The following is a 27,976-nucleotide window of genomic DNA, read 5'->3' as shown; positions in this document are numbered from 1 at the left end:
GCTCAGTTTGCTCTCTTATAGAACCCGGGACTTACAGCCCAGGGACGGCACCACCCACAATGGGCTGGGCCCTCACACCCTTGATCACTAATTGAGAAAATGCCTTACAGCTGGGTCTCATGGAGGCCTTTCCTCAAGGGAGGCTCCTTTCTCTGTGATAACTCCAGCTATTGTCAAGTTGACATACAAAACCAGCCAGTACACACATATCTGCCAGGTTTAAAGTTCTCTTAATCACCTGTATGTATATAATTTAGTGTGCGCATTTGGAGGTCAGAGAGCAACTTAGGAAAATTGGTTCGCTCCTTCTACCCTGTGTGTTCCAGGAATCAAACTTGGCAGCCACCTTGCCAGCCTCTTTCTTGCCAGATTTTTACAAGGCTTCTGGGGGGATCTGAACTCAGGTCCTCAGACGTGCAGAACGATTGCTGTACCAAGTGAGCCGTCCCCCACCCCTACCCCCACCCCAGCCCTTTTCCCCCACACCCCTGTTTTGCTCGCTGATGCTGCTCATTAACACGCACCACATACTCATTCTGCCTCCCTGGCCACTCGTTACTATGTTTCGTAACAGGGCCTTAGAAACAAGACCTTTCTCCGGGATTTGGAGCTGTGTGGGCTCAGTAGGTAAGAACTCGCCTGTTGTGTTATCTTAACGGAACTCCTCTCCAGTGAGATGTGGGAGCTTTCGTCCCGCTCTCTCATGGCTGCTGATCTGTTAATTAGCATAGCTGTATTCACAGGGGGCCCGAGATTCCATCACTGGGCCCATTTGTTCCAACTGGTCCTCTCGGGGACCACAGGCCATCTGTGGCCTCGTGTGGCTGGGCCCACGGGCTACGAAAGAGGAGGCTAGCGCCACATTCACCTCCCTAGATGCGTCTTGAACCCCTGAGGACCCAGTCGGGCTCCCAGGCCGTCTGTGCCTGTTCGGCTGCTGGGTGGATTGTGACTCCCACACTGTGCTCTCGAGAGCAGTTGCTGATTAAGACGGCTCCGCTCTGCCATGGAGAGGATGTCAGAGCTTGTCTGTTGCAGGGGCAGCTGCATCCTGGGCAGCAGACAACAGTTTGCTCAGCCCACGGCTCCAGGTTCGTGCTCACCAGGTGTCGTCCATTGGACTGCAGGGAAGAGAGAATTCTTGGTGTCTGGGAAGAGGAAGCAGGGACGCAGGTGCTAGGCTCCCGGGCAGCACTCAAGCTGTCCCATTATGCCTCTAGACTGGGAGCTTGGAATTCTGGGAACCCCTGACCAGCCTCTGCAGTCTGGGTCATCTGTTATTAGCTTAAGGTATATAAAACTACTTCGGGCCTTATGCACACAGAAACACCTATGTATACATTCAGGGAGCCCACCTGGTATGTCTGACATTGAAGATGGGACCGAGGGGCAGGAACATCTCTCTCTCTCTCTCTCTCTCTCTCTCTCTCTCTCTCTCTCTCTCTCTCTCTCTCTCACACACACACACACACAGAGTGTGGACACCACACAGCCTGGATTGAATTCCAAAGGTTGCCCAGGGAGAACTACTGTCCCACTGAGATGCTGCATTTTCCAGAGGCCAGCTATGAGCTAAGCACTGTGAAGGATCAATTTAAGGCCTTCTTTCCCTTTTCCCCTTCATTCACCTTCCCTCCTCTCCCCTGCCCTGCCCTCCTTTCTTTCATTCTCCCCACTCCTCTTCCCTTGTGTCTCCCCCCCCTTCCTTCCTCTTTTTAAAAAGATTAAAAAAAAATTATCTGCGTGTCTCTATGAGTGTAGTTGCCTGCAGAGGCTAGAAGAGGGCGCCGGATCTCCTGGAGCTGGGGTTATAGAAAGTTAGCCACATGATCAGGGTGCTGGCAACTGCACTCGGATCCTTTTAAGGGCAGAACCAACTCTCCAGCCCTGTGGGACTCTGTTCTTTAGGGCCAGCACCCCCGAGGTTGAGGTAACCCACGTTAGCCAGATGTGACAAAGAAGGTGTTAGATCAGCTATGTATACACAGTGAGGGGCCAGGAGACCCCAGAGGTGTCCTTTGTTTCTGTTTTAAGTTGCATTTCATTTATTAGTAGTACATGGCAGTGGTGAGGTGGGGCTCAGAAGCCACAGCATGGAGGTCAAAGAACAGCCCTTAGGAGTTGGCTGTCCTCCTCCATCGTGGGTTCTAAGACAAGAAATCCAGGTCACCTAAATCAGGTTTGAGGAAGGCCTTGCCCTGCTTTCATCTTCTAGAGGGAATTTCCCACAGAAATAAGAGGAGAGACGTTCCCTGCCTGGTGACGGGAAGGATGAATGTCCACCGTCCCTGTCATCCTCAATCAAGGGCATGGACTATGGTGTTGTACCCAGAGTCCCAGAGTGTAGGCCTTCTGCCATCTCCCACAGTTAGGGATCTCCCAAACCAGGACACACGCGAGGGTGAGGTGCGTTCACAATCCGCCTAGCAGGGCAGGGTGCCACTCACTGTCATCCTTACCAACAACGGCAAAGCCCATGGACTCCGGCTTCAGCACCACAGAACAGCAGCAGCAGAAGCAGCTTTGATTGTCAACACCACACAGTGGGCATGTCTGTGAGGGATTGTCTCAGTTAAGTTAACGGCGCCACAGTGGGTGGCACCATTCCTTAGGCAGAGGTCCAGAACTATGTTAGGGTGGAGAAATGGAGCCGGGCCCAAGCAAGCGAGCCCATGTGCACTCCCTGCTCTCTGCCCTTGACTGTGGGTATAAAGTGACCAGCTCTGTAAATTCCTACCATGGATTATCACTGGAATTGGGAGCTAAAATAACCCCTTTCTCCCCTAAGTTGCCCCTTTTGTCAGAGTATTTTATCACAGCTACTAAAGCGAACTGGAATAACCATCATTGCGATTCTCCAGAGAGGGCGAGCCCTAGGTGCAGTGTGTGGCTGCCATACTCTTAGCTCTTCCCAAGATGCTCTAGGCTATTAGGTCTGTCTCTACCAAGCCCTCACTTCCTGTTCTCGCTATCACATTTACCTGCAAATATCCATTAGGAATAAACAACCTGGGGACAATGTACCTCTGGGGCACGCATTAAGAAACACTGTTTAAGATGACAGTCTAAGAAACAGCAACACTCCAGAACTATTTTTTTGAAACAGTCTTTTATGTATCCCAGCCTTGGGATACATACTTACACTTACACTTGAGATCCTCCTGCCTCAGCCTGCCAAGGGCTGGAATTTGGAGCATGAATCAACATACCTGTCAATCAAATCAACGTGGGATTTTTAGATGGTTAGTCGATGAACTCAAACCTGAGCATTTCCCCAGACCCGGGCTGCCATGTTTTTCTTTCTTCCCAGGCTGCCGTGTATTTCTGTCTGTCTGTCTGTCTGGATGCTTGCCTCTTTGCTTCCTGGAACACATTGCTTCTTTCCACCCGTCTGCTCAGCTGCCTTTGTCTCCCATTCTTCTACAGCCGCTCTTAAACCACTGTCAGCTTCGGTACCCACACCTGTAAGTCACCCCGTGTTCTAGGAGAGGGAATCCGACTGGCCGAGACTGACATCCGCGTTGTTCCCCTCGAGTCTCAGGACGGCCAGGAGCAGGGTACTGCACATCATTTCTTGGAGAGAGGGAACATGTCACCAACCATATCCATCCGTGCATTCAGCAGTTAGAGTAGTCCAGGCACTTCATACGCTCTCTTGTTGAGTCTCCCTCGCCTGGTTCTAGGGTTGAGCTAACTGAAGGGGTGAGGGCAGGAAGACACGGCAAGCATGCAGACACGCCGCATGTAAAAGCTGGGATCGGATGAAGCGGACTCTGATGGAGATGCTGCAGCACCCCAGAAATTCGGGGAGTCACCTATGTGGAGTTGACCAGTGAGGAAGGTGATTCTATACAACCGAATCCAGGAGGCAGGGTTATTATTATTGACAGCCCGATCGAAGAAGCAGCTTCATTTCCCACAGCTGGACAAGGAGGCAGGGCTGTTATACAGAGCTGCACAGGAAGGCAGAGCGCTATTTCACACAGTTGGACAAGGGGGCAGGTTGAGGTAGTCGAGTAGGAGTCTGTAGGGGGCAGTCTTCAGGCCACAAACTTGGGGAGTGGGATAGGAGGGAGCCGTGGCGCACTTCTCCTTCACACGCTGTCCACATTCACACTCAGACTCCAAGCAAGCTTTGTCATTCCTCTGGGGCTCACCCACAGAAGGCTCTGCCACTCCCATGGGGCTCCAGTGCTGGTACTCGACATGGCCCGAGCCTATGAGTCAAGAGCATCCGTTCACTGAGGACTCCCATCCCTTCCAACATCCCCTTAACCCCATCCCCACCCCCGAAAGATTCGATGCCCCATTAGTTTGAATCAGGGAGTTACAGTACAGCGCAGTGAAAACACTTGGTTAGTAAGCCTCCCTCAGCGGCTGTGTGGCTGGGTCCTGAAATAAAAATGATGGCCCCCATCCCACAGTCTGTGCTCCTTACCAGTCCTCTGTGCCCCTCTATATGGCATCTTCACCTTCTTAGGACCAAGACTCCAGGCACAGACTGTCTGGCTCCTGAGTGCTCGCTGAATGACTGTCCAAAGGAGTGGCCGAGCTGTCAAGAGACGCTTGGCCCATGACAGTCTACATGTAGGACGGTCCCTGGCTTGGAGGCATCCTCTTGCTGCCGCTTGTCCCGAAGTCAGTGTGCACATTTTTACAGCCCCCGCCTCTCCATTCTTTCCCACAGACAAGCGTGAGAATGGCGAGGTGTACCAGAGGAAGAAGCTGGCAGCTACCGACTTCCCAGAGGGCGCGGCCCCCTCAGGACCTGTGCACGGGAACTCAGGGCAACCCGGGGTGAGCAGCTGGAGGAGAATTGCTCTGCTCATCCTGGCCATCACCATACACAACATTCCAGGTAAGGACTAGTCCTGGACTGCTTGCCGCCTGCCTGCGGGTCGAGCCACTTGTTGTCCACACAGCTGGAAAAGGGTAGCTGTTAGTAGTGACCTCAGTCCTATTGGGAGGGGAGGGGAGGCCATGCTGTGCTATTCCACATCCCTGTTCCAGTTACTCTACATCACCTCTGCTGTTTTGACCCAGGCGACCCTCTCTTTGGTACCAGGTCATGTTTTGTAGCCTCTGTTAATTGCTAGGGTAGAGGGAGCCTCCTCTAAGTGCAGGATGTCTGACTGATAATTTTTTAGGATCTGTTGAATTCAGTGGCTCGGGAGATAGCTCAGTCAGTGAAGCATTTGCTGTGCAAGTATGGATTTCACCCACAAAACCCAAGTGGGAGAGCCGGATATGACGGCATATGATTGTCATCTCAGCACTGGGGAGGCAGGGATAGGAGGACCCCCAGGGCTCGTCAGCCTGCCAAATTACCTTATTCGGTGCAGTGGTTCTCAACCTTCCTAATGCTGTGACCCTTTAATACAGTTCTTCATGTTGTGGTAATGACCCCCCCCCCATAACATTATTTTCATTGCTACATTGTAACTAATTTTGCTACTGTATTGAATTGTAATGTAAATATCCCTGCTTTCCAGTGGTCCTAGGTGACCCCGGTGAAAGGGTCATTCTATCCCCAAAGGGGTCATGAGTCACAGGTTGAGAAACGCTAGTTTGGTGAGTTACAGGACAGTGAGAGATGATGCTGTTACCCAAAAATTAAATGGACATAGCTGAGAAAGGACTCACAAGGTTAATCTGAAGCTTTTACACAAACTTGCACACATGTGGACCCACACACAAACGTATATAGCCACAAACATGCAAACCGCCCTGCACATATAACCAAGAAAACAGTATGGAATTCTGCCTTGATTAATACATATTTCACACGCATGCTTTCTTTGTAGGGATCCCTGTCTGAGAAATTTATAGACTTCTTCCAATTACAGATGGCAGGAGACTTACTGATGCTTTATTTAGAAGATACTATCTTTTAAACAAATACTGTTTGAATAAGACAAATACTGTTTCTTTTAGAGCAACGGGAAGACGGGTAAGCATAAAATTACAAACACTAAGGCCACTACAAAAATAAACACATGAAGGACCCCAAGCTTCTGGGGACACACTGTGGGATTTTAGGTCGGCCACCCACTGGCGAGGTTATCTCTAAATACTGTCTGGTTTTCTCATGGCTGAAATGAGACTAATATGCCAATGGTTTCTTTTGAGACTTCTATGAAACCTGCATGTAGCCGTTGGCTTCGGTACCAAGCTTAGGCCTTCTGAGCATTTGACAGATGGGGGCCATTGTGTGGGCCAGGCTCCTCAGGTCTTTCAACCATGACTTTGTCAGTCTTGGGTGGTTAATTGTTCTAATCCATTGTTTGCTGAAAGTTGCGCATGTGTGATCACCTTGGTGGGGAGAGGAGGGCGGGGAGCTGTCTTTGAGCATGCGCCCTAGTCTTCCCCAGGGCCTAGCCTAGGTGATTTGTTTTACAAATCCACACAGAGTTCAGTGATCCCTCTGGTGTCCCTGACAGAATCTGTGCAGCTGGCCAAGGCTGTCTAGAGTGACGATGTTTTTTGTTTGTTTTTTTTCTTAAGGCCCATGTGGCTGTTATTCTGCCATCTCCTGGCTTTAGTTCTGAGGCAGAGGATACAGGCAGATTGAGGTTATTTCACTGGGGAACTTGATGACTCTTATTCGTGCACAGAAGCCACTGTGTGTAGCCTTGTCTCCCTTATTATAGTCGAGTGCATATGGAATTCGCCAAAAAGACGGGACCAGATAGATCACTTTTAAGCTGGGCTTTTTCTCTGGGAGGAGAGAAATGTGTTCCCCTGTAATTTTCATCCCAGTTACAGCAATTTCGATCATATAAGCATACATAGGCTGCTTTTCTTAGAATTTTCCTCATTGCCCGTCTCCCTGCCATTTCCCTCTCCTTTCTGGGTCAGGTGCAGAAGTTCTTGGTTAATTTTTCTAAATCTCCCAGTTTAGTCTGTCATCAGGTGGACCCCAGCACACAGTGCAAAAAGACCTAAATGGGTTCGCACTGTTGGGGGCTCTTGACATGATATCCACAGAATCTTAAATTGCCCATTGGAAGTCTGAGGACTCCTGAATCTTTCCAGCCAATCATTGAAGAAGCAGGGTTACCTATGTCTTCTTGTCGGCCACAGTAGAGTGCTTCCTTAAGACCTTTTGTTAACCAGTTTGAAGAATGTAGAACCATCTAGTGGGCTCAGAGTCAGGTCCAACAAGGACACTGGCTTATGGTATGTCACAGCAGTCTTCGTTTCCTCAAAGGACTTGAAACTGTCTACAAAGCAGGCTTTTCAACAATGCACTGCGTACCAGGCTCCCTCTGGAGGAGCCTTAACCACACAGCACAACCACACCATCTTCCTGGCTATCAAGGTTGGGGCAGGTGGACCGGCTAGGAGGTCTGAGAGGGGATGGGCAGGGGGAGCCCCAGGGCTCTGAGGTGACTGGTTACAGGCGTTGGGTTGTGGTTAAGATCTTCCAGGAAGAGAACGGGAGCTGAGCTAAGAGGATGGGGACTGAACTGCGGATGGTGAGGCTTAGCTCCTGTCAGGCATGGGCGGTCCTGAGCAGAGGGCTGGGTACACAGGTTCGAGTCTGACTATAGGGGTAAACTGAGATTCATCAACACATTCCGTGCTAGTATTAATCGTCAATTTGATAGCGAATGGAATCTCCGAGAAGACAAACCTGTGAGGGGTTGTTTAGCCTCTGGACACTTGAAAGTTCATTAGATTCATTGAGGTGAGGAGACTCAAACTAAAAGCCAGCGCACCATTCTCTGGGAAGCTCCTGGATTACGGTAATTAACAAAAGAGAATCCTTCAATCCTCTCTGTTCCCTCGTAGGGAGGCGGGGGGGGGGGTGTATGTGACCAGAGACTCCAACCTCCTGCCATTTGAGTTCCCCGCCACCTTAGGTGTGCTCTTAAACGACAAGGCCAAACAAGCTCTTCCCTCACGAGCTGCCCTCGTGGAGGCATTTTATGCAGAAAGAAAAGTAACAGAGACAGCACACGATGGCTCTCTAAATCCTTGGCACGGTAGGACATCACCAATGGCCTAAGTACAGAGTATAACATTCCGGGGGCTGGGTGCTGTTCGGGGATATAGTTTAATATGCGTGAACCCCTCAGGCTGATGCCCAGAACTGCATAGGCAGGGCATTGGTATACACACTTGTACTCTCAGCACGCTAGAAGGGAGAGGCAGGAGGATCAGAAGTTCAAGATTATCCCTAGCTACAACAGCAAGTTTGAGGCCAGCCTGAGTTATATGAAACCCTGTCTGGAGAACAAAATTACAGAACTCTGAAGTTCCCAGCAAGGTTCATCTCTCATGTCTCTGGTTTCTGCCGTCGTTTGAAGAGAATAACTCACCCACGGTTCCTGTCACTTGTGGGGTGCTCTCTGACAAGAGTCATTTTAAGAGGCTGTCCAGTGTCAGCTGCCTTTGAAAAGGTCTCTTCTTCTAACATCCTCCTTTATAGTTTATTAAAAATTTAGGCACATCTTTGACATTCTCCAAGTCTCTGGGTTTTCAGATAGACTTTCCACAATGACTTAATGGATAATTGATTTTTCTTTTGAAGCTTTTTGTCTTTGCTGCTTCAGTTTTGTACATCCCAAGGATGACACTTTGTTTTAAAAAAGACTGCTGTAAGGTAGAAAGAAGGCTTATAAATGGGTGGCCTGGCTCTGGAGTTTCCGCAGTATGACCACACACCCGAGGGCATTGGTACCCGAGGCACTTGAGTTAGTGTGTAAAACCTACACGTGTGGACAGATGAATCCCCGAGCCTCCGAGCTTCACTGTCCTCATGGACCCCTTAAGTTCTGGACCATTGTTAGCTACTGCCACCACCATGACAAAATACCTGAAATCAAGTTAAAGGGGGAAAAGGTTACCTTGGCTCATGAGTTCAGTCATCTGGTTCCAATGCTTTGGGCTGGAGGCAAGGCAGAGTATCGTGTGGGATCTCCCTCTGATGTGACGTGCACCATTATATACTCCGTTGATTCAATCCGTGTGTTTTCCTGTTCAATGGGGCATCTCTTCAAAGGGCCACCACCTCGTTCTTTTATCAGCCCAGTATCACAACCCACTCCATGGCTACTCTACACTCCAGCACCAGGAAGGACAGATACATTTGCTCCCCACCTCCGTTCTAGGAGAGCAGAGGTTAGGCGAGAACCGAACAATCAGTTCTCTCTCCGTGTTGGCTACTAGGTGGGCTAAGGGTAGATATTTTTGGTGCGTCCATGAGAGGGGGGTGTTGCACACGTGGGCATGAAATGGAGGGCTGGAGGATGATATCCAGTGTCTTCCTCCATCACCCTTCACTTCACTCTTTGAGGCAGGATCTCCCACCAGGCCTTGAGGCTCAGTGATGAGATGAGGCTAGACCGGCTGGCCTATAAACCACAGGGATCCACTGGTGTCCACCTGCCCAGCTCAGGCACTGCAGGTGCATGTGCCACACATAGCTCGTTGTTTGGATTCTGGGATGGACGGCAGGCAGGCCCTCTGCCTTCCCCTGTGAGGCTGATCATCGAGACCCACAGCGGAGCCTGCACGGTTTACTTCCCCTCTCCCCTCTCCCCTCTCCCCTCTCCCCTCTCCCCTCTCCCCTCTCCCCTCTCCCCTCTCCCCTCTGCCCTCTCCCCTCTGCCCTCTCCCCTCTCCCCTCTGCCCTCTCCCCTCTCCCCTCTCCTCTCTCCCCTCTCCCCTCTCCTTACAGTCAAGAGCTGAGTTCACTTGACAGTTAGTTGTTGCCGTGATATAGCGACCCGGGGGCTGCTGCTCGTGTCTCTAGGACAGCACAGCGGTTGGTTTTAATTATTTGGCTTGTCATCATGGCTGGTTACTAATAATGGCTTCAAAGGAATGCTCGGGGTTTGCGTCAGAAGTGATTTTAGTTTCAGGGAACTCAAGAACACATTTAGAGAACAAAATATTAACACTGGCTGGCTGTTCCTGAGGGTTATAACGAATTTTTATCTTCTTCATGGTTTTATCAGATTTAGATCCAAACTTCCCTATGGGGGGAAAAAACTACCCTTATTTGTGATGAAATGAAAGTGGGTTTGGGGAAGGGGATGTCCCCAGGTTGAGTTAACCACTTCAGGGTCCCTGGTTCTCAACATACCCACCATTCAGTAGAGAAAGAAATCCCACAACAGGGCTAGCCTGGTGTCCTCATGTTGCGGAAGTAGAGAGGGAAAGTAGGTGTTGGTGACAAAGAGGGTCTTTTTTGGGCTAGCCTGGTGTTCTTGCATTGTTGAACAAGGATTAAAAACTCTCTGGGGTCGTGTGTGTGTGTGTGTGTGTGTGTGTGTGTGTGTGTGTGTGTGTAAGTAACCTCATTCCAAAGGGCTCCATCCTGATGACCTAATGACCTCCTCGAAGCTGTCTTCTAACGCCAATATCTGTGTTAGAAACAAGATGAAGGACTGTATTAGTTAACTCTAATAACCTTCTACTAACATACTGGCTTAAAAACACCAACCAAACAAAAGATCAGACTTACTCTCCTACAGTTCTTTTTTTTTTTTTTTTTTTTTTTTTTTTTGGTTCTTTTTTTCGGAGCTGGGGACCGAACCCAGGGCCTTGCGCTTCCTAGGTAAGCACTCTACCACTGAGCTAAATCCCCAGCCCCTCTCCTACAGTTCTTAAGTTGTTGACAAGACTCTGATTTGCAGCAGATGCCAGGGTGAGGCTGGGGACATCCATTTCCTGTTCCTTCCAGCTCCTTCAGGTTTCTGCAGGGCAGTCACTCTAATGTACGTCCTGTTGCTGTGCGTGTTTGGTCTCCCCTGCTACGTTCTTGTTTGAACCTTTGACGACTGCATTGAGAGCCTCCCCAGGTAACTCAGGGCAATGGGAATCTGATGATTCTCTTCAGCCTAGAGGGCAGTTTTAATAGGCTCAAGCATTAGAACTCAGATGTTTTCGCAGTTCTCATTGGCTGAGCCGCAGGAACCCAATCAATCAGTGCAGTGCTGGCCAGAGACAATTAGCCTGAGTCTTCCTGGGTTTTCCTCTTCCCCTGGGACTTCCCTTGAGCTCCACCTCTGTCTTTGTCATTTCCCATTCCCAGGCTGCTTCCGTTTGGCCTTCTCTATACCTGCAGCTGCCTCTGAGCTGAACTGCAACTTATTCTCTGTGCCTTAGCCAGGGAGAGGTGGGTGGGGTTCAAAAGTATTGACTCAGTGCTCTCTGACTTCTCTCTCTCTCTCTCTCTCTCTCTCTCTCTCTCTCTCTCTCTCTCTCTCTCTCGTGTGTGTGTGTGTGTGTGTGTGTGTGTGTGTGTACACGTGTGTGCACGTATGTGCGTGTGCGTGCACAGTGAGGGTACCATGGGGCTGTTGCCGTATTCATCACGTGTATACCTCACAGTCACCACGTAAGTGAGGATTTGGGGTTCTGAGGGAAGAAAAATTTGTTTCGGCCAACCATGGATTTAGCCGGTCACAGTGGCAGAAAGCATGGCTAACAGATCACCTTGGTTTTTAACAGCGTTGACAGGGCCTGGAGATGAGCCAGTCCCCCACCCCCACCCCCCAGCCCCACACACCCATTTCCTACTTCTAACTAAGCCTCACCTCCCCAGACAGCGCTACCAGCAGGGAGGGACCAAGCATTCAAAACATGAGCCCATTTCAGGCTTCTACCACAGCAACTCCCATCTCCTCCCTGTGGATCTCCCCTCCCCCTTCCCTATTTAAATCAGCACTCTCGGTGCCAAAAAGATGTTGATGGAAAATGGACTCCCGGCTGCCTTTTCCTGAAGGTAACAAGATAATCACCATACAACGTTTACCCCCATGATGCTCTATTTTAAAGAACTAGATCGCAGGAGGTCTACTAATCGCTTGAAGATATCGCTTGCCCTCCCACACAGAGGACACTGGTTCTGCTAATTTCTCTTGAGAGAGAATCAACATTCCATATTACGCCACCCTTTCGAGGTACACAGGAGTCAAAGGGTGGGTAATGCTCACCGGAGTCCAATACCCACATCCTCCCCATCCCGTAGAGAAACCATACACCAGGCGGCAGTCAGTTTCCGGTTCCCACGCTCACTTCCGCCAGTTCTCCCTACTCTGTCCTCCCACAGATGGCGCCCCGCACTGCTTGTGTGGCCGACCGCGGCTAGTTTCTTTCACTCGGATTGTCAATTCTTTTCTTGTATGGCATGTATGTTAATTCGGCTTCCCCTTTTAGCCCAGAGTATCACGTGATGCGGTGGTGGCTCACCACTCATGGCACTGCACCTGCAGACCCACCTCTGGATCACAGGGAGGCTCCACCAGGTGGGGAGCACCTACCTGGATATAGACCCCAGCCCAAGGGCTGGGCACCGAATCCAAAAGAGAAAGAGCTGAGCCCGGGCATTCATCTCTCCCTGCTTCCTAATTGTGGATGCAGTGAGGTCAGCTGCCGCCCACGCCCGCCTCCATGGCTTCCCTGCCATGGAGGGCCATATCCTCGGAAACCAGGAGCCGAAATAGACTCTGAAGTGGCTTTGTTGTAGGAACAAGAGAAGTGGCATCCACAGGGACGAGTGTCACTGGGTGCATATTAGTCACTCCTGCGCGGTCAGCTTCCTTCCGCCTTGTTCAGTGCTGAGTAGGAATATAGTTCTGTGTGGACAGGCCTTGCCCCTTTCACACCTTGGGGCATAACTGCCAGGTCACAGAGAAACCTTTTCATTCATTGAAGTCCATGGATTCTTGTTTTATTTTTTTGGGGGGGGGATATTTTCCATTAATTAATTCATTTACTCGCTTGACATCCTGATTGCAGCCCCCTCTCCTCCCAGTCCCCCACCTCACATGGCCCCTCCACCCACCTCTCCCATTCACCTCTGAGAAGAGGGAGGTTCTCCCTGGGTACCAACCCACCCTGTCCTCTCAGGTCACTGCACCACTAGGCACATCCTCTCCCACTGAGGCCAGATAAGAAAGACAGCTAGGAGAAACAGGATCCATAGGTAGGCAGGTAGCAGAGTCAGGGTAAGTCCCCTCATGCCCCCCTCCCCCACTCCAGTTGTTGGGGGACCCACATGAAGACCAAGCTGCATATCTGCTACATATGTGCAGGGGGCCTAGGTCCATCCCATGCATGCTCTTTGGTTGGTGGTCCCTGGGAGCCCCCAAGGGTACAGGTTATTTGACTCTGATGGTCTTCTTGTAGAGTCCCTGTCCCCTCTACGTCCCTGTTTCCTTGTCCCACTTTGTTCCTTGCCACCAGCCTTCTATGTTCTTGGTGTATTATAGTTGAGGACCGACCACAGTACCACCCAGGAAGCCTTGGCTTTGGGGCATCTATGAGTTCCACTCACTTTTGAGTTTGGATTTTTATTGGACCACGAAAAAGTCAGGATTCCACTGATCATGGCCTAAGACACTGGCTTCTGTGTGTTTCAAACATCCACGTTGCCCCAGCATGTCCTCTCCATGTGCAGCAGGGGTGGCTTTGGAGGGCCAGCACTTGGAACAAGGTCGGGGCCACCGCTTGTGAGAGGCCAGTAGTTACAGAGAAAAGCGTGGTGTCTCATTTTCCTGGGACAAAGACTGGGCAGAACACTCTGTCATTAGGTACGGATTTTCCCAGGAAAAGCATGATGTAATCACTACTAATTCACATTCTGCTTCTGGACATCGGGTGTCGTTCTTAGCAACCGGTGATACAGCAGGCCATCACCACACATAACCTTGTATTATCAATAACAGTTCTCTTAGTTCAAGTGTCATTGCTGAGAAGAGACCCCATGACCAAGGCAACTCTTATAAGGATAGCATTCAGTTGGGGCTGGCTTACAGTTTCAGAGGTTCAGTCCATTTTCATCATGGCAGGAAGCATGGCAGCATCCAGGCTGACATGATGCTGGAGGAGGAGCTCAGAGTACTACATCTTGTTCCAAAGGCAGCCAGGAGGAGACTGATTCTGCACTGGGCAGAGCCTGGGCACTAGGAAACCTCAAAGCCCACCCCACTGTGACACACTTCCTCCAACAAGGCCACAAAATTCCTTGTGGGCCAAGCATTCAAATACATGAGTCTATGGGGGCCATACCTATTCAAACCACCCCAATAATAAAAGGTATTTACTCAGGTCTTGGAACTATTCCATGATCATGTCTAGATATTTGTCCCCTAGAATTGCACAGAGATGCAGAAGTTCAGGGACAGAGCCTAGGGCCACACAGCAACCACTTAGGTGGCGCTGACTGTCGTTCAGGGTGTTTTCTTCCTGACTAGAAGAGCTCTTGGCCTTTCTTCTACTGATAAGCGGTGAAGCATCTCAGTGATTTCCAGAAAGTTCAGGAAACACGTTTTGCTTTTTTACTTTTATTTTTTAACGACATGAAATGTCAGCGTCTGTGACACCAGCCGGGTATGTTGGCAGACTTCTCGCTCAAGATGTCCTGGGCTCTCTGCTTAGCAGCAGCAGGCTTATAGGCTAGGCAACCTGGGTGGGAGACCTCGTCCATAACCCGGGCTGTCCCTAAGGGAGCTCCGCAGAAGGTCGCAGAAGGAGTGCCCCAGAAGCGTGCCCTCCACACACCCATCACCAGCAGGTGAGGGTGGTCGTGGACCCATCAACGTTAGACAGGCGTAGTAGGCCTTAGAATCAGCAAGGCCCGGACTTAGCTCCCAAAGCCACCAGCTGCCTTATCGGCCATGTGGCTTTGGGTAAAGGCCTGAGCATCTCAGTGTTGGTAGATGTAAATTGGCAATAACACCTCACCTTGCAGTTCTCTATGAAGTGAGTTAACAGCTACTGCAACAGGCCAGTCACCTGCTGAGTAACCTGACTTGAGGTAGAGCACAGCAGAGCCTGCTGCACTTGAGTTCTTTGCTCTCCCCTCCTCCTCCCTCTGTCTCCCCCCTCTTCCCCTCCTCTTCTCCTCCTCTGGGGAGGAGAGTTCAATCCTTAAGAATCTTCCACCTCTAGTCAGGTGACCTTCAAGGGGGACGGTTCACAGCACTTTAAATTCTCATCTCCAGCAGGTTACTTCAAGATTTCCCTCATTTACTCCAGGAGTTTGAAAACACTGTAATATTCTCCTTTAATTATCCGCACCTCGGTGGGGAAAGTGACATTATAATTAGCATGGGCTCCTGTATGGGATGACATTTCGCTCAACACATCGCGTTCCTGGGTGTATGCAGCGGCGGGAGCTGAGAGCACACTTTCAAATTGCGCTGTCGGATGTGAGCACACGCCCTGGCGTGAACTCCGAGAGTGGGAAATTACAGCTCCAGGTCCCCGTGTGATCCCATGAGCAAGGCAAGCTGGGATACCCACCACCTCTGCCAAGGGCTGTGGACACACAGGACCTCAGCCCTGCTTCCTGGCTGACTTAGTTAGAGTTTCATTGCTGTGAATGGACACCATGACCAAGGCAACTCTTATAAAGGACCACAGTCAATTGGGGCTGGCTTGGAGGTTCAGAGGGTCAAGTCCATTATCATCAAGGCAGGAAGCATGGCAGCATCCAGGCAGGCATGGTGCAGGAGGAGCAGGGACTTCTACTTCTTGATCTGAAGGCAGGCAGGAGGAGACTCTCTTCTTCAGTGGGAGGAGCTTTGCAGTAGGAGCCCTTAAAGCCCACCCACACAGTGACACACTTCCTCCAACAAGGCCACACCTCCTAATAATGCCACTTCCCATGGGCCAAGTATATTCAAACCACCACACTGGCCAAAGCCACAGTCTAAGGCTGCACTTGTTGGGTTAAAATGAAGACTAGTTTCCATGTTGACTCTGCTATGTCATTCTCCTATGTCTCATGTAAGGTGAAGAGAAAAGTCAAAGCAAGATAGTTGGAAGGCAATTTCTGTATCAACGTGCCAAGCTTCTGGCTAACTTCACTCTGTCTTGCTACCATGACCAGAATACAGCTTAAATTGATATTTATTTGTTTATTGAATTTTTATTGAGACAAGGTCTCACTCTATAGCCTGAGATAGCCTGGCACTCACTCTGTAACCCAGGCTGGCCTGAAACTATGGCAATCCTCCTGCCTCAGTGTCTACAGTACTACTGTTATAGGCCTGAGCCACAATGCCCAGCTTAAGCAGAGGATCCCTGGAATTTGGTGGCCAGCCGAGCGGAATCCAGGTGCTTCAGGTTCAGTAAGTGACCCTGTCTCAAAAAATAGGACAGAGAGTGCTAATTTCGCACGTCCCAACGTGAACTTGAGGTTTCTACACACACACACACACACACACACACACACACACGTACGTGTACATGTGTACTTGTACCAATGTGTGCGTATATACACACAGGAGCACATACACACATAGACGCATGAAACTCATCCTGTAGCCAAGCTCAACCTTGAGCCCTGGATCCCCCTGCCTCTGTTCTTGAGTGCTGGAGTTGCAGGTGTGTGCCACCACACTTAGTGTGATGCTGGAGATCGGTCCTGGGGTCTTCTGCTGGTATGGCAAGCACTCTACCAGTTGTGCTGAACCCCCAATTCTGTTTTCCATTCTTGAATGGAGGACAGACACGGGTTCAGATGGCTTGTCCAAGAAAATTTGTACATGCTGAATCATTATGTCCAGTGCTGGGCTAAGGCAGCTCCAAGACTGGGAAAACTCATGCTTTTCTTCCTGGTCCTCCTCTGCTTCTCCTCCTGGTCGTCCTCCTGCTGCTCCTCCTGCTCTTCCTCCCAAGCCTCTTCTCCCTGCTCCTCCTCTTTCTGCTGTCTTCTGCCCCTCCCTCTCTTCTTCCTCCCCCTGCTTCTCCTGCTTTCCCTGCTCCTCCTCCTCCTCCTGCTGCTGCTCCTCCTCCTCCTTCTCCTGCTTTTCCTGTTCCTTCTCCTGCCATTCCTCTTCCTCTTCCTACTTCTCCTCCTGATCTTCTTCCTCTCCTACTTTCTTTTTTCTTGAAGATTTATTTATTGGCCCTATAAATAACAAACATTTATTTGTTATTTATATGAATACACTGTCGCTGTCCTCAGACACACCAGAAGAGGGCATCAGATCTCATTACAGATGGTTGTGAGCCACCATGTGGTTGCTGGGAATTGAACTCAGAACCTCTGGAAGAGCAGCCAGTGATCTTAACCTCCGAGCCATCTCTCCAGCAACTCTCCTACTTTCTTGTTCTTTTTTTTTTTTTTTTTTTTCCGGAGCTGGGGACCGAACCCAGGACCTTGCGCTTCCTAGGTAAGCACTCTACCACTGAGCTAAATCCCCAGCAACTCTCCTACTTTCAAATAGACATGTGCCCACTGTCCTGGCCAAGACAGCATAATGGACCATGCCATCTTATGCCCATCTGAAAAAGTAGCCCTTTAACTCTGATTTTGAGGACGGGATCCTCTCTGATGGAAAACACTGTGACATTTACTCTCAGGTCTTGCTAGGGACACCGCCCAGCTTATCACCCACTGCTACTACATTTATTGGACAGTATATTTTCTGGAAATGCTTTGCCTCTCCTGTGAAAACAATTCATTTCTTGTGAATATCTTCTAGTCATTGGCTGCCAGGGAGGCTGAGGCCTACATTTCCTTGATAACAGTGACATATGTTCTTAGGATCTGAATTATTAATCTCCCATTTTGCAAGCAATCATCACATCACACTTAAATCAGTTTCAAAGGATTTTTTTTTCATTAGCTGCCAAAATTTTATTCCCACATTGCCATTTAGTTTCCTAACCACCGATCATACTTCTAATCCAGATTCGTGGCCTGAAGGAGCTCATTCTGGTAATAGAGGAGAGGGAGGGAGTGATCTTTGTAGTGCTCTCTGAAGACCTGCACAGTGAAGCCAGCACACGCCTGTATCTCAGGGATACAGCGCAGGAGGCTGGAGAGGTGGCTCAATGACTAAGAGCACTTGTTCTTGCAGAGGACCTGGGTTCAACCCCCTCTTCCCCGCCCCTGCCCTAGCACACACACAGCAGCTCACAACCATTCATAACTCTAGCCCAATGGGACCTGACACCCCTTCAGACCTCTAAGAGTTCCCGATACGCATATGCTGCATATGCATATATGAGCAAAGCATTCATGCAGTGCAATAAAGTGAATAAATCTTTAAAACAAAGAAATACAGGAAACAATGTGAATTGTTAAGCTCTCTAATAGCCATATATAGGAAAGATGTGAACATGCATGTTATATATATGCACATATATCATTTATTATGAAATATTCCCTGGGTATAAATTTTAAAAACGAAAGAAGCAGAAAGCAAACAGAATTAATTTACAAAATACACTTCATCTAATGCGGCCACACTATTACCATTTCGACGTGGACTCCATATTTTAAAACATGGAAGACCATATAAGTTCTGAAGTATTTGTTTTATGTCCATGCCACATTTCAGCATAGATGCAGAATTTTAGTGGTTAAAGTGAAATTTAGTCATCCTGAAACAGGGTTGTGGGTCCAGGAGATAACTCTATGTAAAAGTCAGCTGCCACACAGACACGAGTTCAGATCCCTAACAGCGATGTAAAAACCCAAATGTTGTTATAACAAATACCTATAATCCCAGCAGTCCTGCAGCGAGAGAAAGGAGGCGGAGACAAGAGAAGGAACTGCCTGGCAGCTTGTGGGCTGGGAAGCTTGACTTATCATGGTGACCCTCCCTAAAACAAAATGGAAGGAGAAAACCAACACCTGAAGGTTGTTCCCTGACCTCCACACATGCACTGGGGTATATACACCTCTGTCTCTCTCTCACACACACACACCCCTACACCATAAGCCTTTACATTACATCCTTATTAAACTTAAATAAGATGGTCCATTTTCTCAGCGTCTCCAATACTCAACAGGGAACTGTAGCTAGCAGCCGCCGTGGTGAAGGACTCTGTCCCCACTGGTTAAAAGAGGATAAAGGGAATGAAATAGGGTTTGTTCTTGCAACGAACAAGCTTTCAGTCTCTCAGAAGAGACAAAGCTTACTCACACATTCATTTCAATGCTGTGCAGAAAATGGCAGCGGTGGCACAAGCCCTTAATCCCAGCTCACAGGAGGCAGAGGCAGGTGGATCTCTGGGAGTTCAGTGCCAGTCCGGACTACATAGCTGGTTCCAGGACATCTAGAGCTACATAATGAAAGAGTCAGTCTTAAAAGAAATAAATCAACATTGTACAGAGTGGATGTGTCTCTGTCTGGGTTTGTATTCCTGCACAAACGCCATGACCAAGAAGCAAGTTGGGGAGGAAAGGGTTTATTCAGCTCACACTTCCACATTTCTGTTCATCACTAAAGGAAGTCAGGACTGGAACTCACGCGGGTCAGGAAGCAGGAGCTGATGCAGAGGCCATGGAGGGATGTTACTTACTGGCTTCCTTCCCCTGGCTTGCTCAGCTTGCTCTCTTATAGAACCCAGGACCACCAGCCCAGGGACGGCACCACCCACAATGGGCTGGGCCCGCCCACCCTTGGTCACTAATTGAGAAAATGCCTTACAGCTGGGTCTCAGGGAGGCCTTTCCTCCAGGGAGGCTCCTTTCTCTGTGGTAACTTCAGCTTGTGTCTCATTGACACAAAACCAGTCAGCACAGGATGGATCATCATAGGAAGTCAACAGAATCGAGGCAAAAGCCTGGAGAGCAAGAATGTGTTGTTGTTGTCATTGTTGTTGTTTTTCTGTTGTGTTTGAAAATGAGACAGTTAAAAAGTCACTTTGACTGCTGGAAATACTCCTGTTTGGGATAGAGATATAACTCTGTGGTAGAGCTCTTGCCTAGCGTGCACAAAGCCTTGGTTCTATCCTTGCTACGGGAGAAACAAGACAGAGCAAACAAACAGAGCCAATGGAAACAGTAAAGAGTCATCCCTCGTCACTGGTGGCATGACGTGAGGGATGCTTGTCCCCACAGAGGGGAGGCTAGTCATTTTTCTCCTTGCTTGTACGAAGCGAATTAAAGGAAGGAAGGTTGATTCAGGCTGACAACTTAAAGGGTATAGCCCACATAATGAGGAAGGCATGGTGGTGGGTGGGGTCACATGCCGTCTACAGTCAGGAAGCAGAGGGAGGTGGGTAATATTGGTGCCTATCCATCTTTCCTCTTTTTATTCAGTCCAAGACCCCCAGCCCATGGAATAGTGCCGTTGATATTCAGGGTAAGTCTTTTGTACCCATTTACATTTTGTTGTTGTTGACATAGTTCACAGATACACCCAGAGGTTCGTTTCCATGGTGACTCTAAATCCCATCAAGTTGACAAGCTCAACCATCACAAGGGGCTTAGAGGGGACTCCAAGAGCACCCTACACAAAGGGGGAGATCAAGGGCACTGTCTGGGTCCCAGATGGCTCCCTCTGGTCCCACTAGTATTGTCGCAGCACCAACCTGCCTCCAAGGTGTGGGGGAGTCTGTGTCAGGGGTGTCCTTTTCTGTCAGATTCATCCCCAGGGCTCCTCTGCTGATGGTCCTCCCTGGGTAAGGCTGTGGTAGTAGGTGGGGTCACAAGATACATATCAGACCTGATGGTCCCTGGAGAAGCCACACAGAAGACCAACCCTACTGGCTGTTCCCATCACTTTGATACAAAGCTATTTAAAGAGTATCAGTGAGCAGACATTTCAGAGTCTCTCATGGGTGTCCACCCTAGCTCAGAGATGACCTTGGTTCGCTTTACCCTAAATGGAGCCGTGGCTTTTCTAGAAAACTCTCGGCACCTTGGCTGGCTTTAGGCTCCCCAGCCCAGCTTCCAGTCTCCTTCCCTGTACCCACCCCCCACCCCCAGGGGGCTTGCTGCTCTGTTCCCAAGCCACAGCAGATAACACGTTTAATCAGTTGATAACGTTAGGGGTTCATGCTCTGTAGCAGTCACAGCTGATTCTTATTCATGTATGCTAATCTTAATGCACATTAATTATGCATTTAATAAGTCCTTGTTGCTTCTGTTTGCCTGCACTCCCTGGATGGCTTTTATGGTGTGGGGTTGAGAATAATGAGAGTGTTACTTGTGTTCCACAAATAACAATTAACCGAGGGCGGATCCCCAAATGGAAATTCCATTTTCTCTTCCTGTCTCAGACGAAAAACAATTGAGTCAAGGTGACAAATGGACCTGACCCTTCTAGGTCTGTCCCCTGCTCTGTCATACTGTTCACTCTTCAGGGCTGCGGCCACCCATGGAGTCCTCCCGTTAGCATAGACCTTGTGCTCCTCCCTTCTCTTGTAGACATGGCCACTAGGTCTGAGATATGAGCTCAGTATTTCAGCTTGGGAGAGAAGACACACCTCCCTCCACAGACAGGCCTAGGTTGTAGAGAAACTTCTAGATGTGTCTTGAGTGGAACCTCCTAAACCCCATAGGGAGAGTCATGACAAACCTAAGTTCCCGGAAATACCTGGATGGCCATGCCATTTTGAACCAGCTGCCTCACGGTGGTTCTATTCTTGAGCAAACAGACAGCCCTACGGCCTGTGTGATTTAGATGTGACCTGCCCGATTGTGAGTGCTATACCCTCATTGAGTCTTCTCCCGGTCTGTGGATGCTGGGAACTGAGAGCCTTTGGGATTTCCCATCTGACTCCTTTTGTCCTGGGCCCTGTGCTAAAGCTGGTCATGTCCGGTTGTCTGCATGACTAGGGCCCTGTGACCTGGCTCTCTCTCTCTCACTGTCTTAGTTCCTTTCTCACTGCTGTGACAAAATATCAGACAAAAACAACTCAAGGGAGGAAGATTTACGTTGGCTCACAGTTTGCAGATGCAGTCCATCATGGTGGATGTCAGCAGGAAGTTGAGATGGTCACATAGCATCTGTGTCCAGGAAGCAGAGAACACTGTGTATCAGTTCTCTCTCCACTTCCTCCTTTTCCTGCAGCCTGGGATCCCAGCCTATGGAATAATGACACCCACGTTTAGGGAAGATCTTCCATCATCAGTTAACCCACTCCAGAATCTCACTCACAGGCACATAGATTTATCTTCTGGATAATTCTAGAACCTGTCAAGCTGACAAGCAATACTAACCATCACTCCCACCCTCTGCTCCGATGTTCACAACTCCATGGATGGCTCTGGGCGGCGGGATCTTTGCAGCCCGTTGCAATGGCTCAGGCTACCTCCCTGCCCCCAGCCTTGTGGCCCCCTCTTCTTCACTTCAGCAACACGTGTTCGTGTTGTCAGTGAATCAGAGTGATGACCCTGAACGTCACTCTACTCAGGAATTCGGGAACAAGGTGATGCATTTTGGTTACTTGTTTCGACAAAATACTCTGATGAGACTGACTTCAGGAAGGAAGGGCTGATTCTGGCCCACAGTTTAAGGATACAGCCCATCATGGCGGTAAAGGGACAGCTGCAGGGGTGTGGGACAGCTGGTCACGTATCCATGGCCAGGAAGCGCAAAGTGATGAATGCTGGTCTACAGTGTTCTCCAGTCAGTCCAGGGCTCCAGTGCACGGAGCAGTGCTTCCTTTACAGGCCTGCTTAAAAGGCAGCGTAAGGATCCCTCACTGGTTTGTCTGGAAGCCTGTCTCCTGCTCTAGATGATGTCAGGCTAACAGTCTCTATTTTCTATCCTAGGGAGACACCCTGATCAGATCCATTCAGTTGAAGGATGACTAAAACTATAATTCCCTGTACTCCCTGAGATTTGGGGGTTTTACTTGAACGATGACAAACTAGGCTGTCAGAATTCTTCAATACCAACAATAGGACAGAGTTTGCACACAGACTCTGTAGTGTGTGTCTTATTGAGAAATAACCTTGTGTGTGCAGGAACAGCCCCAGGTAGAGATGGCCAAGGCTGTGAAGGAAGGGGCCTCATTCTAGGCTCTAGCCTTGCCCCTGCTATACTGCGAGGGCAGCTGTGGCCATGGACTTGAGCGGGCTTGAACATAAAGGATTGAGATGGATGGTGGTTTTCCGGGTTAGAAGATGCAAAACTTGAAAATACCCCATGTTGGCCGGCCCCTTCCATTTCCCAGTTCCTTCAGCCGCAGAGCTCAGCTCACCGGCTTGCTCCTCTGGTCCCCGTTAAGACTCATAGCTGTCACCTCACAAGAGTTGTCTCATTTATACCTCTTTATATTCTTAGACATTCTTCGTGGCCCGGGGATGGGGCACAGCAGTAAAAAAAAAACCAAACCCTCAGAATCCCATTTTCTGAGGCAAACAAGGTCTTCTTAAATGTCAACACCACAATATAGGTGTCTTCTCTCTTCTCTTAATCAAATCCTTTTCTCCCGGCTGAGCTATCTGCTAAGTCATGGTGACAGTGACATGTTGCCTTTCCTTCCGTGCCCTGCTCTCTAGGGTCGGCCTCCTCTTCTCCCCGCTGCTTGAGGCCACGTAGAGCTTTTGCATTAGGAATGGGGCAGAGTTAGATGATTACCTAACAGGTTGAGTCACTGTGTCCTCCAGGGAGTGACCCAAAACATGTACATAAGGAACTTGAGGGGGTGGAGCCCGGGTGCATGTGGTCTGGGGAAACACTTGGGGACACGTACCTTTCCTAGCAGCCTTGGGCTCTGCCTTGTGAGGTGGCTGGTCAGTCACTCTTCCCCAATCTGCTTTGTCCTGGAGTGTGGACAGGGGCAAGCGCTGGTTTTTACCTCCTGGTAATTCCGAAGAGTGCCCTGTTGCTTAGAGACAGGGATGGTGCCTGAAGTGAAGATAAGGTTGTCAAGGAAACCAAGCCACACATTCCCTTGTTTTCCTTCGGGTTGCTGGACTGAAGAGTAAAGGATTTTTACTCTGACAACCAGAAGATGCCTTCCTTTCTGCCTACATCTAGTGGATTGATATGTTGTTCAAAACACAGCGGAGCCGGCCCCTAAGTTGACAAACATGGGACCAGCTCTGACTCACTATTTCTGTTGGAGAGCACTTTCCAGTGTAGACAGAATGCGGTGGCCATTTCAATCTGGACTTTCCTCAGCCACACCATCGCACAAATTCGCCTCCTTGAATTCTCATGCTGGCGCAATCCCTCGTCTCTCGGTGCTGTTGAGATTTTCTTCTTGGAGCGTCTCAGCTGGGATCATCCTCTTTTCTGTTTTCCAGCTTGGATGGATTTTCATGCTTGAGATGGGCGAGCATGGGCAAGCCTCACACGCCTAGACACCTGCCTCTCAGCCCTGGCACTGCTCGGAGTTCCGGAAAGTGTTCTCCTTCAGCTTCAAGGAGATCCTTTGTGAAGCTTCAAAAACAAAAAAAACAAAACAAACAAATGAAAAACCCAAAACTTCTCGTCAGCCCTCGCCTACTATCCTGTCCCAGTGTACCACAGACAGGCAGGGGTGACATCCAGGAACAAACCCCAAATGTCCATGCAAGTTAGAAGCCTGCTAACAGCCTGGGCAGCCTGGGTGTGTGTGTGTGTGTGTGTGTGTGTGTGTGTGTGTGTGTGTGTGTCTGTCTGTCTGTCTGTCTGTCTCCATGGCTTTATATTCTTTGCTCTCTGTTGGTCACCTCTTCTTTCCCTCCTACCTGATGGTCCCTTAGCATCGCGGGTTTTCCGAGCCCCTCTGTCCCTGCCTCTCACTACTCTCTTACCCCGCACAACCTTCCTCCACTAGTGACCACCCCGAACACAGTCCCCTTCTGTCCCTCCGCCATGTCCAGGGGTGCTTTGGTGAAGTAGCACAATCGCCCAGCCAAGTCTGGGAGACTTGAAGCACAGCCAGGGGAAGCACACAGCCGCTGGCTGGTGTGGAGATGAGGGTGTTAGAGCAGGGAGGAGAGAACTCTGGCGGGGGTGTGAGCATTGTATGGACCCTGAGGTAGAAGGACACTGAGGGACATCAGACTCCCCCACCATGGAAAGGTTTCTAATTAAAAGGGAGAAAGCAAAAGGGCCTGCTCTCCAGAGCCCCAAGACACTGACTCCAAATATCTTGCCAAGTCTCTACCAAGTTGTCCTGCAGACTTGCCTATTCTGTCCCCACCATCTGTGTCCCATTGCAGATAATGTCCTGATCTTCACTCAGGTGTTCTTGGCTAGAAACCTTACTACTCTCATGGTACCTCCCCCTCCCTCACTACCTTCCATTTCCCTACTGGTCCCACTTCACCACACCCACTCTCCGACCTCTTCTGGCCTGCTGTCTTGTCCCAACAGTCCCACCCAAACACCCTGCACTCTGTCCCCAGACTAAATTTCTTTATAATCTTTTGGTATTTTATTTTAATTCTCTGTGTATAGGTGTTTTGCCCTCTTGTATGTATGTACACTGTGCGCATGCAGTGCCCATAAAGGCCAGAAGAGGACATCAGATCCTCTGGACCTGGAGATACAGATGGTTGTGAGCCACCATGTAGGTGCTAGTCACGGAACTCAGGTCCGCTGGACGAGCAGCCAGTGACCTTAACCACTGGGCAATGCCTCCAGTCCCCCAACCTCACTTCTTAAAAGAGAAATCTTGTTGTTTTTTTTTTCCCGCTGATCACCACCTCTCAGAGGAAAGAAGAAAAAGTATTTCTAGTACTGACACCTTACCTATTAGATCCCATGCCCTTGATTTCCGTGTTGTGCTTGCCCGGAGACATACCATTTGAGATTTCCCCAGCAGCACAGGGGAGCCCTGTTGTCTCTGCATGCTCACCTGTCATTGTCTGTGTTTTCCTAGTATACGAGATATGCGTCAAGGTGATTTTGACTTGATCTCCATGATAGTTAGTAATAGAGAACAGGTCCTATGTAAGGGAGCACAGACCCTCATGGATATCTGACTGAACCCATGGGACCTCTCCTGTAATTCCTGGGTGCCCATTACAATGGCATATAATGTGCAGTTGTAGATTGACAGATTCTTGATTTAATTCCTCTTCCAGAGAAGTCAGCCTGCCCCAGGGGAAGAGAGTGAAGCTCTGGCTTGTTTAGAAGAAGCAGGATCTGAACCTTTCCCTGGAGGGAGTGTGGACTGTATAGACAGGAAGAACTTGTATTTCCTTGTACTTTTATTTTACATGGAGAGCACCCAGAATATCAAATAATCCTTTCTGCACACAAAGGCTTGGCACTCTCTCCTTCCCCCTTTTCCTTCCTTACCCAGAATTCCATGCATGCACTTCTAAGTTCAGAGATCCTACAGCAGGTCATGTTCTTCAGACTCCCATTCATCTGAGAGAGACAGACAGACAGACAGACAGACAGACAGAATCCTTATTCTTCACGAGTGTTATCAAATTCTCTGTGACTTCAGAAAGTCAGACTCTGGCCAGTGTGGATGAAGTGACTTGTGTGACATTAGCCATCCTGGAAGTTTCTGGGCTTTCTGATTAGAGCCTACCACTTGCCTCTGAGCTGCAGGCAGGGTGTTCCTCACTGGCATGTCTGAGTTGGGGAATCTGTGAATGATTTTAAGTATGCACATAGGTGGAAGTGATCGAAAGACTGAAATGCAGTTCAGGAAGCTACCCCATGTCTTGGAGACGGTGGGAAGGATGGCAAGTGGAATGGACTTACCAGAACATGCGCAGTTCAGGGACATCTCCCTGGCTTGTTCTTCACTTTAAAGACAGCAGAGTTTGTGATTGGCTGTTGTGGATAAAGGATGGTAGAGAGACTAATCCTCAGTGGTTATCACATGGAAAAGAAGAGGAAATACAACCATTTGCTTCTGAGCTCACTCTTTGCTATTTACCTCCAGGCTATCTGGTCTGAGAAGAGGGGGCAGGAAGTAAGGGGACCCATGCCCCAAAGCTGAGCAACTTTCATGGAAAGGACTTTTTTTCAAGCTCTTGGAAGCTGTGCATTTGAAATGAAGGATTAGATAGATGTTCCCTTCAGGTGGTACTGAGTGAACCATTCCTTTCAGATCTGCATTAGTTACTTTTCCTATAGCTGAAAAAGGGACTTAAGGGAGGAAATTTATTCTGACTTACAGTTCAAAGGGACCAAGTTCTGGCTTGCAGTTCAAGGAACCCAGTCCTGGCTTACAGTTCAAAGGGACCTAGTCCTGGCTTACAGTTCAAAGGGACCTAGTTCTGGCTTACAGTTCAAAGGGACCTAGTCCTGGCTTACAGTTCAAAGGAACCAAGTTCTGGCTTACAGTTCAAAGGAACCAAGTTCTGGCTTACAGTTCAAAGGGACCTAGTTCTGGCTTACAGTTCAGAGGAACCAAGTTCTGCCTTGCAGTTCAAGGAACCCAGTCCTGGCTTACAGTTCAAAGGGACCTAGTTCTGGCTTACAGTTCAAAGGGACCTAGTCCTGGCTTACAGTTCAAAGGAACCAAGTTCTGGCTTACAGTTCAAAGGGACCTAGTTCTGGCTGACAGTTCAGAGGGACCCAGTTCATTATGGCAGGGGGGATGTGGTAGCCAGAGCTGGAGGCAACTGGTCACATTGCATCTGAAGTCAAGAAGCAGAATAAATAGGAAGTGAGGTTGAACTATACAACCTTAGGGTCCAGCCACAAGACCCCATTCATCCGTGAGTCTTCCCCCCTTAAAGGTTTCACAATCTTCCCAAGCACAATCATCTGGGGACCAGTGTCCCCAGTTAAGCCAATGGTAGAAACATCCATTTAAAATACATCAAGGTCTTCTATGTGCCTTATAAGTGGAAATATTTGCCACATAACTCCTCACATTGTTTTCCTTCTGTATCTCTCCAGGATGTTTTCTCATTGCCCTGTATTTAAGGTTTATTTTTAATGTTTGATTATGAGTATGTGCGTCTGTGTGTGGATATATGCATGGGGCTGCAGTTGCCTATTAGAGCCAGAGGAGTCAAATCACCCTGGAGAGCTGGGATCCCAGATGGTTGTGCTGAGACCTGAACTTGGGTCCTCAGCAAGAACGGTTTGCAGTCTTAACTACTGACACATCTCTGACAGCTCAGACATTTCCCTTTTCATGAGGGCATTAAGCATAGACTAGGGACCCACATTACTTATAGCGATCTTACCACAACCTACCTAATTCTATCTATAGTCACTATTTCTAAATGAGACCACATTTTGAGGTTTGGGGGTTTAAGATATTATCTTAGGGTTTGTATTGCTGTGACTAAACACCGTGACCAAAAAACAAACTGGGGAAGAAAGGGGATTCTCTTAGCTTACACTTCCATGTCA

The 27,976-nt window shown here is 49.1% G+C and overlaps 1 protein-coding gene and 1 long non-coding RNA gene across 17 annotated transcripts in view; one reads left to right on the top strand and one right to left on the bottom strand.

The window, feature by feature from the left end:
• Slc39a11 (solute carrier family 39, member 11) overlaps positions 1-27,976 on the top strand; it is a 421,148-nt gene that overhangs the window by 278,833 nt on the left and 114,339 nt on the right. For 12 of the 14 annotated variants that reach the window (XM_063268767.1, XM_039085657.2, XM_063268766.1 and 9 more), the window contains one exon: positions 4,688-4,858. In XM_063268767.1, coding sequence (XP_063124837.1) covers positions 4,688-4,858 — 171 coding nt within the window. Of the gene's footprint in view, positions 1-4,687; positions 4,859-23,961; positions 24,143-27,976 lie in introns of those variants that run through there. The other 2 variants (XM_039085659.2, XM_039085658.2) reach the window with 1 other exon arrangement.
• On the bottom strand, positions 14,285-23,962 carry LOC120095210 (uncharacterized). 3 transcript variants are annotated; one of them, XR_005490528.2, is made up of 5 exons: positions 23,406-23,962; positions 21,650-21,789; positions 20,292-20,387; positions 19,407-19,541; positions 14,285-19,245 (listed from the first exon to the last, which is right to left on the bottom strand). It is a non-coding gene; the product is annotated as an uncharacterized LOC120095210 (long non-coding RNA). The 3 variants fall into 3 exon arrangements; XR_010055865.1 differs by having other exon boundaries at positions 14,285-19,038; XR_010055864.1 differs by having other exon boundaries at positions 14,285-19,541.

The sequence above is a fragment of the Rattus norvegicus genome, chromosome 10, assembly GCF_036323735.1.
Source record: "Rattus norvegicus strain BN/NHsdMcwi chromosome 10, GRCr8, whole genome shotgun sequence".
Lineage (NCBI taxonomy): Eukaryota > Metazoa > Chordata > Mammalia > Rodentia > Muridae > Rattus > Rattus norvegicus.
Note: the sequence above shows the minus strand (reverse complement) of the source record. Positions and strands in the feature narration are given on the sequence as shown.